Source organism: Simochromis diagramma, unplaced genomic scaffold (assembly GCF_900408965.1).
Source record: "Simochromis diagramma unplaced genomic scaffold, fSimDia1.1 OVJJ01000565.1, whole genome shotgun sequence".
Taxonomy (NCBI): Eukaryota; Metazoa; Chordata; class Actinopteri; order Cichliformes; family Cichlidae; genus Simochromis; species Simochromis diagramma.
The window spans coordinates 2,863,769-2,881,199 of NW_024387304.1; the positions used below are offsets into that span (position 1 = coordinate 2,863,769).

The 17,431-nt window shown below is 41.2% G+C and overlaps 1 protein-coding gene across 3 annotated transcripts; it reads left to right on the plus strand.

Annotated features, from left to right (window-relative positions):
- Positions 1-467: 467 nt before the first annotated feature.
- On the plus strand, positions 468-17,074 carry LOC120716628 (UTP--glucose-1-phosphate uridylyltransferase-like). Of its 3 annotated transcripts, XM_040004182.1 has the most exons (11): positions 2,489-2,667; positions 2,779-2,904; positions 3,353-3,468; positions 5,024-5,131; positions 12,204-12,389; positions 12,526-12,659; positions 13,588-13,885; positions 13,973-14,170; positions 15,118-15,360; positions 15,757-15,861; positions 16,687-17,074. In XM_040004182.1, the coding sequence occupies exons 3-11, from the start codon at positions 3,370-3,372 to the stop codon at positions 16,792-16,794; spliced, it is 1,479 nt and encodes a 492-aa protein (XP_039860116.1). In that variant the 5' UTR covers positions 2,489-2,667; positions 2,779-2,904; positions 3,353-3,369; the 3' UTR covers positions 16,795-17,074. The 3 variants fall into 3 exon arrangements, with proteins under 3 accessions (XP_039860115.1, XP_039860116.1, XP_039860113.1); XM_040004181.1 differs by lacking the exons at positions 2,489-2,667; positions 2,779-2,904 and adding an exon at positions 468-670; XM_040004179.1 differs by lacking the exon at positions 2,779-2,904.
- The last annotated feature ends 357 nt before the right edge of the window (positions 17,075-17,431 follow it).

Sequence of the window (17,431 nt, forward strand, 5' to 3'; positions counted from 1 at the left end):
ACAGGAGATCAGTAATGAAAGCTTGTTAACTTCAAAAGAATAAATGGCAGTTATATTAAAGCTGTTTTTGTTTTGTTTTTGTAAAATTAAGCACTGGCCTACAAAAGGCAGAGAGACAGATAAATGGATAAATTTAAATATCCACCAGCTCCTTTTAAAAACATGCATTCCTCCCGTTATAACCATAAATAAATAATATAAAGAAATGGGGCTAAAACCTGCAGCAAACAGCATAAAAGTTTTAGATGTGACAATTTTGGGGGCTTGGGGACGTAAACAGGGTTTTCTGGGTTTTCTTTGTAGAGTTTTGCAGTTTGGTGGATCTATCTGTAGAAAAAGGAAGAAGGGTTAATGACCTGCAGTATCGCACATGAAACTATGGCCCTGCTTCGATTGACAGGCGTTTTTAGCCAATCACCACTTGGCACTAAAGGGCGCACCGTTACGTCACTTACCATCCCGGCTCGCGCTGCGCGGAGCTGGTTGTGGCTGCTGTCAGCTACAAGCTAAAGGCAGGATGACGACTTTTCGTGTTGACACCTTTTAATGTTATTTGTTTTTAAATTAAAATGAACTCCCCGGTCTGAGCCCTACTCGATCCCCGTCTGAAGTTGTCCGTGTTGTTCTCGGGTGTGTTTTGAGGCCCTTCCGTTACTTTGACAGTGTTCAGGTGAGTAAGAGCTCAGTGAGAGCTGTGGCTGCTTTGCACGTTGGTCAAAACAAGTGTTTGGAGAAGCGTAAATGAACATTGAAAAGCGCTCAAACACGAAAGTGCTTCTGCCCTGTGTGTGTGCGCGCTGAACAGAAACGTTTCACCACGGTCTTCACACACCCTACAGCCAAATGGTCACACAACAATCTGCAGCTGATAGCTTTAGTGAATTTTAAGCAAACGTTGCAGTTTTTTCTTTGTGGTGCAATGATACGTGCCTTTACGTTGTGCCAGCTGGAGTGGAATCTCAACCTTTGACCTTTAAACAGCAGCGTAAAGGTCACCATTAAAGCGTCTCTGAGAACTTAATTTACATGCAGGTGATTTCAGCAACAAACCACTGATAACTTGGAAAACCAACTAAATGGATTATCTGAATGGAAGAAATATAGCAAAACCTCACATTTAAAAAGGTGAATTGATTTTTTTTATTAATATTTTATTTTCAGCATAGCGTTTCTACACATACCAGTTTTCTTTAGAAGCATAAATTATTTCTGTTTGCACACAATAAAATAGAATAACGAAAAAAAAGAATTGTCAACAATATTAGCCCCCTGAAAAACTGGACTAGCATGAAGTACAGCTGTGCAATGAAAGTGCTTCATCTCTGTAATGCTCAAAGCAAAATTGAGTTTAATGTGAAGGATAACTTCCAACTTACACACAGTATAAAAACTTAAGCGAGGGTTTGTCACTTGAAAAAAACATGCTAAAAAAACAGACTTTTTCTGTACACCGTATAGAAAAAGCCTGACAGAGATGAAAAGTGGATGATTTCAAACATGCTGAAAAGAAAACTAGTGAGAGAAGTGGCTTAAGACTCCAGAACCACTACGAAGATAGCAATGACTGACTTCCCAGTCAGAAATTGTAGTCTTAAAGAAGGTCAATACCAGAACCTTTTACACACCAAGAAAAACTCCACTTCTGCACAAGCGATATGTTCAAGCTCAGGACAACCTGGAGAAAGATTATGCATACTGGAAGGCCATCCTTTGGTCAGATGACATTAAACTGAAGCTCTTCTTATGTTTAGAAAAAGAAACCCAAAGAACACCATCCCCTCAGTGAAACACTGTGTTGGGAGTATTGTGAAAGGAATCATAAAGAAAGGACGTGAAGAAATTTGAAAGAAACCTCAAGTGTTCAGCAGCAAAATTAGATCTAGGTTATCGCTGTGTCTTTCAAAACAACAACCCATAACATACATCATCTCTGGTGAAGAACTACATGGCAAAGTCCAAAGTGAATATTATTGACCGACCTGCACATCCCACTGAAAGGCTGTGGCCATCAAATCTACAGAAGCTTGAGAGACTCGTCAAAGTAGAATGATGGGGTGGGAATCCTCAGGAGGTAGATATGAAGACATGAGTGGGCAACCCCCAACTGTGGGCAACTGCAAAAGGTAAAATAGACGAATAAACAGTTTTAGGGTGGACCTACTCTGTGACTGAGAAAGTTGTTATAGTATGAGCAATCCTGACCTTGGCTTGTCAGCCAGGTCTACCTCAAGCTTTAAGGACTTTGGATAGTTTTTATTTTTTAATATAAAGTTGACACTAAAAAAAAAAAATCTGAAATCTAGAAATCAGATTTTTACTGTAATGCAGGACATAAAAAGCCAATCTGTATTCTGTTTCTTAAAGAACTGATTAACTGAATGTTTCAACGGTACACGGCGCCTTGTGACAAACCCCCTGGCAGCTTTTGATTGGTGTGTGGGGTTGGGGGCAGGCCTTGAATTAAGCTTGGGGTCAGAGCAGCGGCTCTGTGAGCTTCCTCTGAGCTGAGGATGAGGAGTATGTGTGTTGTTCTCTGACAGCTGCTCACTCTGCTTTTCTTTGGGACCATTGTTCACTGTGAGCTGACATACCTGCCACCAAAAGCTGCCAGCTGCTTCGTTTCTGCTGAGCTCGCCCCCACTGTTAAAATGACTCTGACTGTAGCTGGTAAGTTTGCATCTTGGTTGACAGGATGGACTTTCTGAGTGCAAGTCTGTTCTCTCAGACATTAGTGTTGTTAGTGTCAATAGATTTTCTGGTTTTTCCTTAAACTTCTAGTCACCAAGATTACCAGAGGGGTAAAAAAGCGACTTGAAGACTCCAGCACGTCCTCAGACATCCTGAAAGTCAGCCTTTAGTATTGACACAAACACTGACATAAAAGCACCTCGTACTGTTTTAAAAGTGAGCTTCTGCTGATTGGTTTGCGTTGCACTAACTTTTTTTTCTTATGTAATTCCGTATGTAATTATTTGTTCCCAAGCTTAATGTGTGACCTAATATTTGATGTATTAAGGATAAAGTACAAGCGTTTAATTCCAGAATTACAATTCCTGTCAAACCTGAGCTTTAAAGTTTTATTTTTTTAAAGCACTTATAATTTATGTAGCTGACAGAGAAATAAAAGAACAGAGAAATTAGCTAAATGAATATTAAAATATATTCAAAGTTGCAGCTGGCACCTAAGAATGCAGTAAAGAATAAATTCCAATTCGCAGATTAAAATTGTTCCTTTAACTGTGGCTCTTTTTCTAAAATATATTTGGAAACCAGTAACAGGCTGTGTATTTAATCTTTGAGCAACACATCTACAGTTAAATTAAATGAAGACGATCCATGCGTATGCTTACAGATCTGACTCGGAGAGCAATGACAGAGTTTGAGGAGAAGCTCCGTCAGCAACATGAGGATTCGATGCACCGCGAGCTGGAGGCTCTGCTCACCACAACCAACAAAGCTGAAGCAGAGGTGGGAACGCCTTTGGCTCTGCTGCTCCCTCCAAACATCCCCACAAATGCTCTGAAACTCTGAAAAATCCTCTCAAACATCACAGGACAGGAGTAAACGTGGGATTTTTCTGCATAGGATTATCTCGTGCAGCCCCAGAAAAGCTTTTTCGTAATTTAATACTATTTGTTCCCCTACAGTTTTGTTAATTGAGGTTTCATTTACCTAATTGTAGTTAATATGTGAGAGAAAACATGCATATGTCAAATAAGGTAACACATACCCATTACTTTTACTGCACGCAGACTATCACAGGGTGGTCACAGAGTTGGTGCGTAGGTTGTAATGACACAAAGCGCCATCAGCTTTTTTGCCATTAACTGTTTGGTTTTTACTAGTAATTTTCATTTTGTCAGATTTAGCTCTGAAGCGATGTGGTTTTTGAAGGATGCGGTGTTTGCACTGTAGCATAAGACAGCATCTGATTCGCTACTTTTGTTAAATTTGTAATTTTCTGTTACATTCTTGTAGTTTTTGGGGGACACACGAGGTGACAGATGCCATGGACTCATTGATCTGTTATATATGTAGAACAAATGTTTGTACATTATTGCGTACAGAGAGTCCATTACATTCATCTGAGCACGTAGATTTTGTTGGCAGAAATTTGGCCTGACGGGGGAACCTGAGGTGAACAACCCAGAGGTCCTGTAAATGATTCATACCTGCTTCAGTAATCGGCCTCAGACATTATGAAGATTTTAATGTGGTGTAGCTGTCACTCTGAAGGATGAACGAAGACAATGCTGCTCCTTTTCTTTTAACATGCTACAACATTAATTGATAGCTTATAAACCTGTTTTGGTGCTAATTTATGAAGCAAGCATATATGAGTAAGTGAAAAAGCAACTTTAGACACTTCTAACCTGTTTTCACAGATGAACTTTGTGTTTGTGTGTGAGGTCTCAAAGTTCAGGGACACTGCGCTTGTGTGAAATGTTTTCAGTTTGTCTTTTAATGAGGTGGTTGTTCATGTTGATTATGTTTTTGTGCTGGTTTAAAGCCATTTCACCTCTTGAAACCAGCTGTCTTCATCCAAGTTATGAAGGTTTCATCTGCTATGATCACATAAGAAGTTGAAATTCTAAAGACATCCCCTTGGTCTTGTTCTGCACTAATATACCACAGTATGCACCGTGAATGAAGTCCACTTTGTCCTTGTTATGCTCGTGGGCTACATAAAATATTATTAGGGGTGCACTTTAAGAAACCAGGGTAGACATGTAAACCAACCTGCAGATTAGAGCTTTAATATGATTAGCTGACAAAAACAAAATGTTTGTAAATAAAATCACCTTTGTATTTTTAGTTTGAAGCTTTTATTGATGTATAGCCAACCTTTCTGGCGTCCGACTGACTAACTGTTTCTAATAAAGCTTATTTTGTATTGATTTATTTAATGTAGGAAGGGTAGTTTGAAAGCCAGTGAAAAATCACTCTAGATAAATGCAACATATAGACGTTAAACATAGATTCCTAATCAGTGAGTTTTGATATTTGACTTCTTTTGTTTCAGATCTCCAGAAAAGATTTTGATGGTTTCAAGAAGCTCTTCCACAGATTCCTGCAAGTCAAAGGGCCTTCAGTGGACTGGGCCAAGATCAGCCGGCCACCGGAGGAGTTGGTGAGCACAAGATAATGTTTCTGGTTAACACGGCTTGGTGCTCATATTGTCATATGTGCTTTAAATGTTCCATCTGAAGCGCAAGTACGCAGTGTGATAGTTGCACACCCTCACTCTCTGCGCATCATCTGCACTTTTAGTTTAGTTGGTTACAGTTCTTACTGTCTTGGAATAACTGCGACCACATAATTTCCTCAGGGATTAATAAATTATTCTAGAAGTAAGCTAAATAAAAGTAAGCTAGAATATAACCCATCTGAGGGCAACAGAAATATGTAAGAAAAACCTCACAGTTGGGAGCTGCTAACAATCCACAGCTGCTTAAATTGTAAGGGAATAATTACATAATCTACAGATGAGCAAATGTATTTTTCAAAATATTTTCTAACTGCTTCAGTTTATATCTTAAAGCTGTATACATGTTATACAGTATGTGCAGGAGCAGCATCCACTCTTAGATCAACTCCAACCCTGAACAGTCTTTGAAAACACATTCTGAAGCTTTTAAATTAAGAATTAAACATTTTTTAAGACTTCAAATTTTCATTGTTCAGTGTTTAATTAAATTAAGCAATGCACTTTTATATGCCCCTAAAAAGCAAACTCACTTACTGCATAGTTCAGCTTAATCATGAATTCAATTCAATTCAATTCATGTAGAGATGTCCTGTCCCAAGAGTTTGCAGCCAGTGTGGTGATGGGCTTCATGGCTGCAAACACCATCTACACTGTGCTTTATTCCAAACACCAATTTCTTTCACGTGTTTATTTATCCTTCAGATGAATTATATTAAAAGTTCAAAGAAATCAACAGGCAACGTTTTAGAAACATTTTAAAGATGAGTAATCGTATTATTAGAGTACAATGTTTACTTATTAACTTGTAACAGTGAGGCTAGCACTTACTTACCTAACTCCAGTCTTTATGCTAAGGTTAACATGCACTCTCCTGACTCTCCTACACCACTGTGGCGACGGGTGTCATACTTCAAAAACAAGCTACTGCAACCAGATCTGAGGATCGTGAACGCTCAGGCCAAAGCCAACTGTTGGTCAGCATGGTGACATTTCACACACATGTTCAGTTCCTGCCTACGGTGTTCCCAAAAATATCAGCCAAGTGAAGGTTAGGACTAAGATTAGCCTGACTGCTGGAGCATTTCAGAGTGTCGTGCGGAGCACCCACACATCTTCCACTCGCACTCCCCTTCTAACCTTAATCACCCTGTGCCTCAAACCACCGCTGTCGTCATGAGCGTAGTTCAGAGAAAATGAGACACTGCGTTCTAAGTTTACTGGTGCAAGACATGCGTAACACTCGCCTTTATATGTACAGCATCGACTTTGTGGGATTTCCATACCTTGGTGACTGAGCATGCATCAAGACAATGTGATAGAGGTTTTAAATCCTTTATTTACACAGTTTTTGACATTGTCCATGAAACCACCCTCACATTTTCATGTGTCAGTTTATTTCATAAAGAGAGTCTCTGAATGACTTCGACTGAATGTTTTCCAGAGTTGAAACAAACACTAATATATTTACAGTCATGATGAGCTGTGGATATCTCAAAGGAATATTACAGGAATAATGGATATAATTCATTTCTGCTGTTAAAAACCAAAATGCACTGGTGGCCGTGGAGCTGTCCACTTGTTTTCTCAAGCTTTGGCCTCCTGTAGCTCAACAGGCAGAGCAGGTTCTCTATTAATCAGAAGGTTTGTTGGTCAGTTCCCGGCTGCTGCAGTCTGCATGCCAAATATCCTTGAGCAAGACACTAAACCCAATTTGCTCTCCAATACATCCACAAACATGTGAGGCAAGACTTTACTGAGGTCATAGAGCAAAGGTCATAGATTCCTCTATAACTGATCACCTGCAGCTGACCGTCTTTGGTCGGCCTCCAAGCTCACACCATTCCAGTAGATCTTTAAAAACCTCAGAACGTCACAAAGCATGAAGAGAAAAGCAATACAAGATGTCCCAGTGTTTGTTACAGTGTGACTTGCTATATATTTAACAGTTGCTCTGTTGTTGGATAGCTGTTTATAGAAGCACGGGCAGAAATACAGCTTTGATATGGTGTGTAGTGTGACCATAAATACATGTGTCCTTTCTGTGTGTCACACTGTGTCATGAGGTTTGAAAAGTCAGACGATTGCACTTCCAAAAGTAACTCTGTTCATTCCAGTTACGGGAGGTTATCTGTTTTGGAAAAAGTTACTGTTTAATAATGGAGCCACAAATATCCAAGTAAAACCTTAAAATAGAAAACTCCTCCTGCCCATAACTGTAGACTACAGCTTCACCCAGTATAGATCCAGCAGGCTTTATTCGGCATGCACCATTTGGAAGCTAAAAAACACCACAGAGATTCATTAAAAAGACCCAAATTGGTTTCCCTACACATTTTTTTATTTAATTCTTACTAGAAATGATATGAATATACATATATACACATTTAGTTTACTTGTCCATGTTCTAATACCCAGCTACACATATATTTGTATCTGGGTATGCATGTTTGTCTGAATATAAAAAGGGTTCAAGTAAAGGTAATGGTCTTACTGTAGACATTTGTACCACAGAAACATCTCTCTATAAAAATATACATTAACATTATATCACGAATGTGGAAGTGTTATGTTTTTCCTTATTATCTGTAATGGATATATATGCTGTTACAAACATGGTCAGTGTTTCAAATAATGAGGTAATACCTGTGAGCTAAAAGTTCAAGCGCCAGGCAGTCTTTTATTACTCTTGGTTCTGTGTAATATCTGCAAGCAGATATTCCTAATATGGATTTGATATATTGGGGAACAAGTGAAAATTGTGTCCCCAAAGTTGATCTGGTCGAAGCAGGAAAAATGGGCAAGCGTGAGGATTTGAGAAAGTTTAAAGAGGGGCAAATTGTGACAGCTGGACAACTAGGTCAAACTAGCTCCCAGTCGGTTGGTCAAGTTACTTTAAAATAGTAATTAGTTACTGATTACTTCTCCAAGAAAGGAATCCTGTTACTTTACTGATTACTTATTTTCAAAAGTAATTAGTTACTTTATTGCTTAGTTACTTTTTAAAAACATGATGCACAACCTGAATACGTAATAAAGCAACAGACCTTTCAGGCCAATTCTATTTTTAGAATAGAATAGAATAGAATTCAACTTTATTGTCATTGCACATGCACAGGTACAGGGCAACGAAATGCAGTTTGCATCCATCCAGAAGTGCTTTAGTGATATAGATATATTACAATATATATTAGCAATAATATAGATATGTGAGTATATTACAGAAATGGGTCTATTATGGTATGTTATAATGTACACGGTATGAAGTATGTTGTGAATATTCTATAACTATAAGTATGTACAGGCTGTAGTGAGTACAAGCTATGTACAGGCTATGAACAGGATATAAATATGAAAAACTATACAGAATATGAAATAAATAACTTTACAGAATCTGAGATATACAGTTATACAGAAATGGGAACTATGCAAGTTGTAAACAGTTGTAGGATTAAAGATTATCGAATGTACAGAATGATTATTTACACAGAGCTATACAGTAGTGCAGTTAAGATAAGTGAGGGTGTAGATAGTTTCTACAGAGGCTATATAAAGTGCTGGTGGTTGTGAGTGGTGGTTCAGTCCATGTTATTATTGTGTGTTTGAGGGTACAGTTGTCCATTGTGGGTGTGTGTATGTTCAGTCCATGAGTTTAACGTGGGTCAGATGTCAGGAGGCAGAGTTCAGGAGTCTGACGGCTGTGGGGAAGAAGCTGTTCCGGTACCTGGTGGTCTTAGTCCGGAGGCTCCTGTAGCGCCTCCCAGAGGGCATGAGGGTGAAGAGTCCATGCGATGGGTGACTGGGGTCTTTGATGATTTTCCCAGCCCTCTTCAGACACCACTTCCTGTAGATGTCCTTTATGGCAGGAAGTGGTGCTCCGGCGATGCGCTGGGCAGTTTTCACGACCCTCTGCAACGCCTTCCGGTCCGAGGCAGAGCAGTTCCCGTACCAGACTGTTATACAGTTGGTCAGGATGCTCTCGATGGTGCAGCGATAGAAGTTCACCAGGATGTCTGAGGACAGGTGGTTCTTCCTCAGTCCTCAAGAAGAAGAGGCGCTGGTGAGCCTTCTTGACCAGCTTGGAGCAGTTGGTCGTCCAGGTGAGATCCTCGGAGATGTGGACTCCCAGGAACTTGAAGCTGCTCACACGCTCCACAGCCGTGCCCTTAATGTGGATGGGTGGATGTGGGTCAGCATTCCTCCTGTAGTCCACGATGAGCTCCTTGGTCTTCTCGGTGTTAAGCAGCAGGTTGTTTCTGTCGCACCACTCAGCCAGACGATCCACCTCCTCCCTGTAGGCGGCCTCATCGTTGTCACTGATGAGGCCAATCACCGTGGTGTCATCTGCAAACTTAATGATGGTGTTGGAACCATCAGCAGGTCTGCAGTCGTGGGTGAAGAGGGAGTAGAGGAAAGGGCTCATCACACAGCCTTGTGGTACACCGGTGTTCATTGTGATTGTAGATGAGCAGCGGTTATCCAGCCGGACGTGTTGGGGGCGGTTGGTCAGGAAGTCCAGTAACCATTTGCAGATGAGGGAACTGATGCCCAGGTCTGTCAGTTTCCTGATGAGTTGTGAGGGGTGGATTGTATTGAATGCTGAACTGAAGTCTATAAACAGCATTCTGGTGTAGGTGTTGTTGTTGTCCAGGTGTGAGAGGACAGAGTGCATTGCGATGGAGACTGCATCCTCTGTGCTCCTGTTCTGGCGGTATGCGAATTGGTGGGGGTCCAGGGTGGGGGGGAGACAGGATTTGAAGTGTGCTAGGACCAGTCGCTCTAAGCACTTAGTGATGATGGGGGTGAGTGCTACTGGGCGGTAGTCATTGAGGCAAGATGGGTTGGAGTTTTTGGGTATCGGGACGATGGAGGTGGATTTGAAGCAGGCCGGTACCACAGCGTGGGCCAAGGACAGATTGAATATGTCTGTGAGCACTCCTGCAAGCTCCCCAGAACACGCTCTGAGAACACGCCCGGGGATGCCATCAGGGCCTGCAGCCTTGTGGACATTGATCCTGCTCAGCACCGCTCCTACATCGGTGGGGGAGAGAGTCAGAGGTTGGTGGTCTGGCGTCATGTCTGCTTTGGTTGTGGTTGTGGGGTTCCCTCGCTCAAAACGAGCATAAAAGTTGTTGAGCTCGTTGAGGAAGGAGACATCAGAGGATGCGGGGGAGGGTTTGGTGGTCCTGTAGTCTGTGATGGTCTGGAGTCCTTGCCACATGCGTCGGGGGTTGGAGTTGGAGAAGTGTTCTTCTACCTTCTTTTTGTAATGGTGTTTGGCTTTTTTGATGCCCTTCTTTAGATTAGCCCTGGCTGTACTGTAGGCGTGTGCATCTCCTGACCTAAAGGCAGTGTTGCGGGCCTTCAGGAGGAGACGAACATCCCGGTTCATCCAAGGCTTCTGGTTGGGGTACATGGTGATCCGTTTCTGGGTGGTGACACTGTCTGTGGTTTTGGAGATGTAATCTAGTACAGATGAGGCGTACTGGTCCAGGTCTGTGTGGGTGAACATATTCCAGTCTGTGTTTTTAAATCTGTCCTGGAGCACTGCGTCTGTCCCCTCTGGCCACACTTTAATTGTCCTCACAGCAGGTTTCACACGTTGGATGAGTGGTGAATACCGAGGTGTGAGGAACAGGGAGAGATGGTCCGATTGTCCAATGTGGGGGAGGGGTGTGGCTTTGTAGGCTCCAGCCAGGTTGGAATACACATGGTCTAAAGTCTTGTCTCCTCTGGTGTGGCAGGAGACATGTTGGTGGAATCTGGGGAGGACTGTCTTTAAGTTGGTGTGGTTGAAGTCGCCAGCAACAATAAAAGCAGCCTCGGGGTGTTTATTCTGGTGTTTGTTAATGGCTGCAGAAATTTTTCTGCATAATCCATCATATAAAATTGAATCAAATGAAAAAGTTTTTTTTTAAACATTTTTTAGGTTTAATCTTTCAACTTTATGCACAATGCATCAAGCAAAAATTAAATTATATGCAACAGTGTTTGACTTGAAGAAATTTGTTTAACATTTAAACCTATTTTCTTCATTTTCCAGCATATAAAATCAAATATTTTTGTGTTCACACTCTTTCAAATACATGTAAGTAAAACACAGCAAAAAATAAATAAAATCAAAAACTCATCGGCACCGAGTCCTGTCGCTCTTAAATCTATTGTCACCTGTTTAGCAGGAGTGGGGCGGGTGGAGGTTTGCCCGGTGCTGCAGTGGCCATGTCAGCGGGGGGATCCGGGGGTTTCTCTGTGGATTTCACACTCCCGTGGCAGCGTGCTGGGTGCTCGCACAATTTGAACTTTACTTTTTGTAGAAAGAAGTTTTCTTCCCTCACAGAGTGAACAGCGGACGCTAATGTTTTTGTTACTTTTTACAGAATCAAACTCTAAGTAATGTCAGTACTTCCGAGCTTTAAACGCTGCACGATCATACTCTCTCATATTATAATATATATCTCATAATATATTACTCATATTATCCATTGTTGATCTGCACACGTCTGTTGCCACGGACATCGCACGCTCGTACGTCATTGTCATGAGACACTTTCACAAACAAAATCATGGTTTAGTAACGCAGCGTGCACACGGGAAAGTACAGTAATCGAATTACTTTTTGCAATAGTAATCCCTTACTTTAATCGTTACTTGAGAAAAGTAATCAGATTACAGTAATGCACTACTTTTCATGCGTTACTCCTCATTTCTGGTGGTGACATAGCAGCTTTGTAGTGAACAAACAAATCTAGCACTGATGGGTTTCACTGTGTAACTTGCAGAGCTGTTTGCTGTCTGTGCTTATCAGACTAAAGCCTGGTTGTATTGTTGCATAACATCCTGATGACTTGCATGTAAAACAAACTGAACTGTTTGTTCAATCTCACCTTGACCTTAACTTGAGCCTCTTCACTGTTTTGTTTTACAGTATTAAAAAAAAAAGCTCTACTCTTCGTAGACTTTTAACTCCTATCTTACTCATTTGTGGGTTTTTGCTCAGATCCAGCCCTATGACAGGATCAAGGCGAGGGGACTACCCGACAACATCGCTGTCAGTCTCAACAAACTTGCTGTGGTCAAACTGAATGGCGGTCTAGGAACCAGCATGGGCTGCAAGGGCCCAAAGAGTCTGATCAGTGTCCGCAATGAGAACACCTTCTTGGACTTGACAGTGAAACAAATTGAGGTAAGAATGCAGAAAAACACTGCACATCTTAACCTCTGATGATCAGGATGAGTCCAGGGTCATGTTTTTGCCTCTGGTGAACTACCTTGAGGCAATTGTTGTTCTAACATGGTGCTATATGATTGTGTGTTTTCAGCATCTAAACAAAACCTTTAATGCTGACGTGCCGCTTGTACTCATGAACTCCTTCAACACCGACGAGGATACAAAGAAGATCCTGCAGAAATACAAACACCACCAAGTCAAAATCCACACTTTCAATCAGAGCAGGTGCAGTGCGCACACACAAACACACATACGGAGATTCTGTGAACAAAATCTGTTAAGTATGAAATAAGTGTAAAAAGCCAGAGGTGATTAAAGAAATGGTTCATTATTTTTTTGGTGGATGGAAACAGAGACAGATGGAAGTTACATATGTCATTGTTAAAGTGGTAAGCAGTAAAACTACAACAAGTCCGTTAAAAGGAAACCTGGAGCGTTAGCAGTGGACAAATAATCTTTGGTGTGTTCTTAAAAAAACAAAACCTGGAAGGAAGACAATGCTGGATCCATTCAGAACATCCAGACAAGTAAAGACCAGATCACTGTCCATCAGACCTGATGTTAATATTCAGGTCTGCACTGAAAAGAAAACTTCATGAGAGCAAACACAGAGGACTCATCAAAAAGTACAATCCAGTGATTTGACTCCAGAGCGAAACAGTCAGATTAGGCTTTAGGACAACGACTATAAGGAAAGCAAGTTTTTAGAAGACTTGAAATGTCTCTTGATTTGAAGCACACTACATGAGCTATAAAGAAGAACAGGCATGTATGCATCAGCATTCACTACTAATGTTTATGATGATGTTAAAAAAACATTTCCAGATTCAAGATTCTGAAGACATATCGAGCTATGCTGTCTTCTCTGATTTGGTAGTAAACAGACAAGTACAAAAGTACACAAAATATAGAAAAATATAATTTATAAGTCAGTGATTTGAGCATTAAACATTTGTGCGCACAGATTTGTGTGTAAAAACTGTTGGTAAATAAGGGCCATCGTTTACATCTGCTGTCCAAAAATAAAATTGTCAAAGTTGCTTTGAGGGTAAATTTGTTTTGTCCACCATCGGATTTTCCTTCACTTCTCTTGGAATAGAGAGCTCTTCAGTTCTTTATAGTCTAAATGAGGGACTCTTTATTTTCTTAATAGGTATCCGAGGATCAACAAGGAGTCCCTCCTGCCAATTGCTAAGAGCATGGGCACCAGTGGCGAAAATGCTGAGGCCTGGTACCCACCAGGGCACGGAGACATCTATGCCAGCTTCCAAAACTCCGGGCTCCTGGACAAACTCATTGCTGAAGGGAAAGAGTACATCTTTGTTTCCAACATCGACAACCTGGGAGCCACAGTTGACCTGTTCATCCTCAACCATCTGATGAGCCAGCCGGCCGACAAACGCTGCGAGTTCATCATGGAGGTCACAGACAAGACCAGAGCCGACGTCAAGGTATGTTTAGTATCTCCCTCATGGCGATCTGGCCCCGGCTGAAGAAAGTGTAGCTCGGCCTGTGCAGCCTGTTTCCCTTCTGTCCAGGGTGGTACTCTGATCCAGTATGAGGATCGTCTGAGGCTGCTGGAGATCGCACAGGTCCCCAAGGCCCATGTTGACGAATTTAAGTCTGTTACCAAGTTCAAGATCTTCAACACCAACAATTTGTGGATCTCTCTGCCTGCCATCAAGAGGTTGCAAGAGAAGAACTCCATGGACCTGGAGATCATCGTCAATCCAAAGGTAATCCTGTGGAAATCTTTTTGTTTAACCTTATGCTGTTAGACTTGTTTGTAGGAGTGAGGCTGTTTAAGAAGCACAGGAGCTACCACTGCAAAAACATTACCACTAACCTCAGCCAAAGGAATCCAGTGTGCCTGACACGAGTGACACTGTGATTCCCTTTTCATGGATAACTTAAAAAAACTCCTGCTCATGACTAAGCAACAATTCTCAGATCCTTCTTAAATACAACCATCCAACAAAGAGGTGCCACTTGGTGTTGGGAGGAAAAAGAGTCGGATGTCAAACTCAGAACTGCATGTAGAACATATACGTTGCTCCTAGAGGCTGCAAAGTTTGTAACTTGTAATGTCAGAAAACTGATATTTAAGAATCAAAGTACCACAAAATACTCAAGGAATGTACCTTTAAAAACGTCATAATCACAGTCCTGAGCTTTTGTGTTCTCTGGTGTTGTGATATGAAGCGATATTTTAAAGGTACTTCAAGTAATGAGGCTCTGAAAAGTTTTGGGGGCAGTATTAAAATGTTTTGGGTGTGTGCTGCTTGTCTTTTACTTTTTCTTTTTAACCCTGCTTCCATTTTCTCAAGAGGCTTTATCAGACGAATACTGTTAATATGTCGTCTTAGGATACAAATTGGTGTTATCATGCATCCCAGGCCTTATCTTACACAATAGATATTTTTGACATTAGCTCATAGCAGTTTTTTCTGCACATTTTGTCAATAGATTTGGTTTATTTTGAAAGCTATTTTTGAACTCAGGACTTGTGTAAAGTCCTGAGTTCAAAAAATTTGTTCATTCCACTCCTTATCGTCCACTCATCTTAGTGGGTAGTACCCCACTAAGATGAGTGAACAATAAGGAGTGGAATGAACATATTTGATTATGAGCCTGTTGGAACTGTTTTTCCTCCCATTGACTGAAGCGCTCCATCTCTCTGTAGACCCTGGATGGTGGGCTGAATGTCATCCAGCTAGAGACAGCTGTGGGTGCTGCCATCAAAAGCTTTAACAATGCCATGGGTGTGAACGTACCCCGTAGCCGCTTCCTGCCCGTGAAGACGTCATCTGACCTGCTGCTGGTGATGTCCAATCTGTACACCCTGGACGCCGGCTCTCTCACCATGAGCAAGAAGAGAGAGTTCCCGACCACGCCTCATGTCAAACTGGGCAGCTCCTTCACAAAGGTCAGCTGCCACCCAGAAAGCATCAACTCCACTCTCGATCCAAGCCTCTCTCAGCTTCTGTACTTTATCATTGGGTGCAATAAGGAATTGACAGGTTTAATCACTTTATATTTCTAATTAAATCTAACTACAAGTTAACTAAAGGAAAAAAAAATCAGTTCTCAGGAAATGGAAAGATAATGTTTTCAGCTACAACATCACGATCTGCCAGACCTGCTTGCTGCTCAGCATAGTGAGAAAGTAGGAGCATGTTGCAATTCTTCAAACATTTCAGTTTAAATGAAGTTTTATTTAAATAAGTCTGAACAGTCATCTGAAGGTGTTTTATGTTATAATGTTAGAGAGCCTAAATAATAAAATCAGGGTTTGGTTGCTTTTTGCTTTGTTGCTCCACAGGTTCAGGAGTTTCTGGCAAGGTTTGAAAACATCCCTGACATGTTGGAGCTTGATCACCTCACTGTGTCTGGAGATGTCACCTTCGGGAAGAACGTCTCTCTCAAAGTAAGCAACCGCTCCAATAACTGAGGCACAGGTGAACAGCGCCACCTACAGGCTTAAATCAAATACTTCTACAGAGCATTATTTCAGCTCTTTGAATTGAATTAACGTCGAGCCTTATTCGGGCCTACAGTACTGTTCCAGAAATTAGAAAGGAATTCCACCTTAACTGAACTTTGTGAGATATTTAGGAATATATTTGCCAAAAGAAATGTCCTTGGATAGAATTTACAGTATAAAATGTAAATCTTTCCTTGATACCTCTGTTTATTCCAGCCACTCCCAAGAGAAATTCCATTGCAACTATTTTCTGATTTGAATGAGATCATTTCAAGATGTATTTTGCAGGGAAAGAAACTCAGAGTTAAATTTTAAAACACTGCGACTCTCCAAGGAAATGGGGGGAAACGGCCCCACCCGATTTTGAGGATTATTGCTATGCAGACCAGATTAAACATTTCATTTATGTCCCATGTTAGACAGAATAACGAGCAGCTCCTTCACTTTCTAACTTGACTAACCATTGTGAACATATTGATTGAAATTTAGAGCAAATAGGTAGTGCATACACAGAATGTTTAGTTCACCTTTTAACATGTTTGCTCAAAGAAAGACCATCTTAAAGATTTTTAGCCAGACTCAACAGTTTTCATGGAGCTTATCCCAGCTGCCACAGGGCGGGAGGTGGGATACACCCTGGACAGGTCACCAGCCTGTCAGGGCTACTCAACTATATTTTTTAACAATAACCTTTGATTTCGAACAGAGGTTGCAAGAATACGTGACATTTCTGTCAGTTTTTCACTCGTTAATCGTTTTATTCATCAGGGTACTGTCATCATCATAGCTAATCATGGTGACCGGATAGATATTCCTGCTGGAGCCATGCTGGAGAACAAGATTGTTTCAGGAAATCTGCGGATCCTTGACCACTGAGGCCTTCTGGGAAAAATGCTCAAAGCCATTTGGATCTTAAAGATGACTTAAGAGATTCTGTTCTTCTGATGAACAGCAGGGTTGTTACAGCTTTTGTTTTAAACAGTTGTGTCAGTGTAAAGTCAGCCTGAAAAGGTCAGAGGTCAAATTCATCGTGCTTCCAAATTTCTCCAGCACTGTGTAGAAGAAATTTGCTGTTACTGCAAGACAATCACTGTAAAGTCTGGCTCACTGTGGTCATCTTTTTTCTTGTGTCAATAAAAAAGTGCAGTACGGGTCAGCAGAGCTTCCTGTGTTTTGTGGAAACGTCGGACTCATTCTTTATTTGTTTTATGTTTTTTTGTGTACAAGGTGAGATCAGAAAGTTCTGTGAACAGGCCCAGAAAAATGAAAATGATGGCTGATCTCACAGCACCTCTGTGCTATTCTCAGAGTTGCTGCTACTTCTAATCACTGCTGCATCCCTTTACTCCTGCATCAATGTGCTGGGTTTGCTCAAAAACATACAAAGTCATTTGGATCTTATAGGTAGATAGGAGCATTAAGAGCTGTGACCCCATTAGCATATAAAGTGATTAAACCTGTCAATTCCTTATTGCACCCAACGATAAAAGATCAGTGAATAATTATGCTCCTG

Bases quoted from the DNA above. Each gene is read 5' to 3' on its own strand.
- LOC120716628 (XM_040004179.1), top strand. The intron at 5,132-12,203 runs GTGAGCACAAGA...GTTTTTGCTCAG, and splicing joins GCCGGCCACCGGAGGAGTTG to ATCCAGCCCTATGACAGGAT. The intron at 13,886-13,972 runs GTATGTTTAGTA...CCTTCTGTCCAG, and splicing joins AGACCAGAGCCGACGTCAAG to GGTGGTACTCTGATCCAGTA.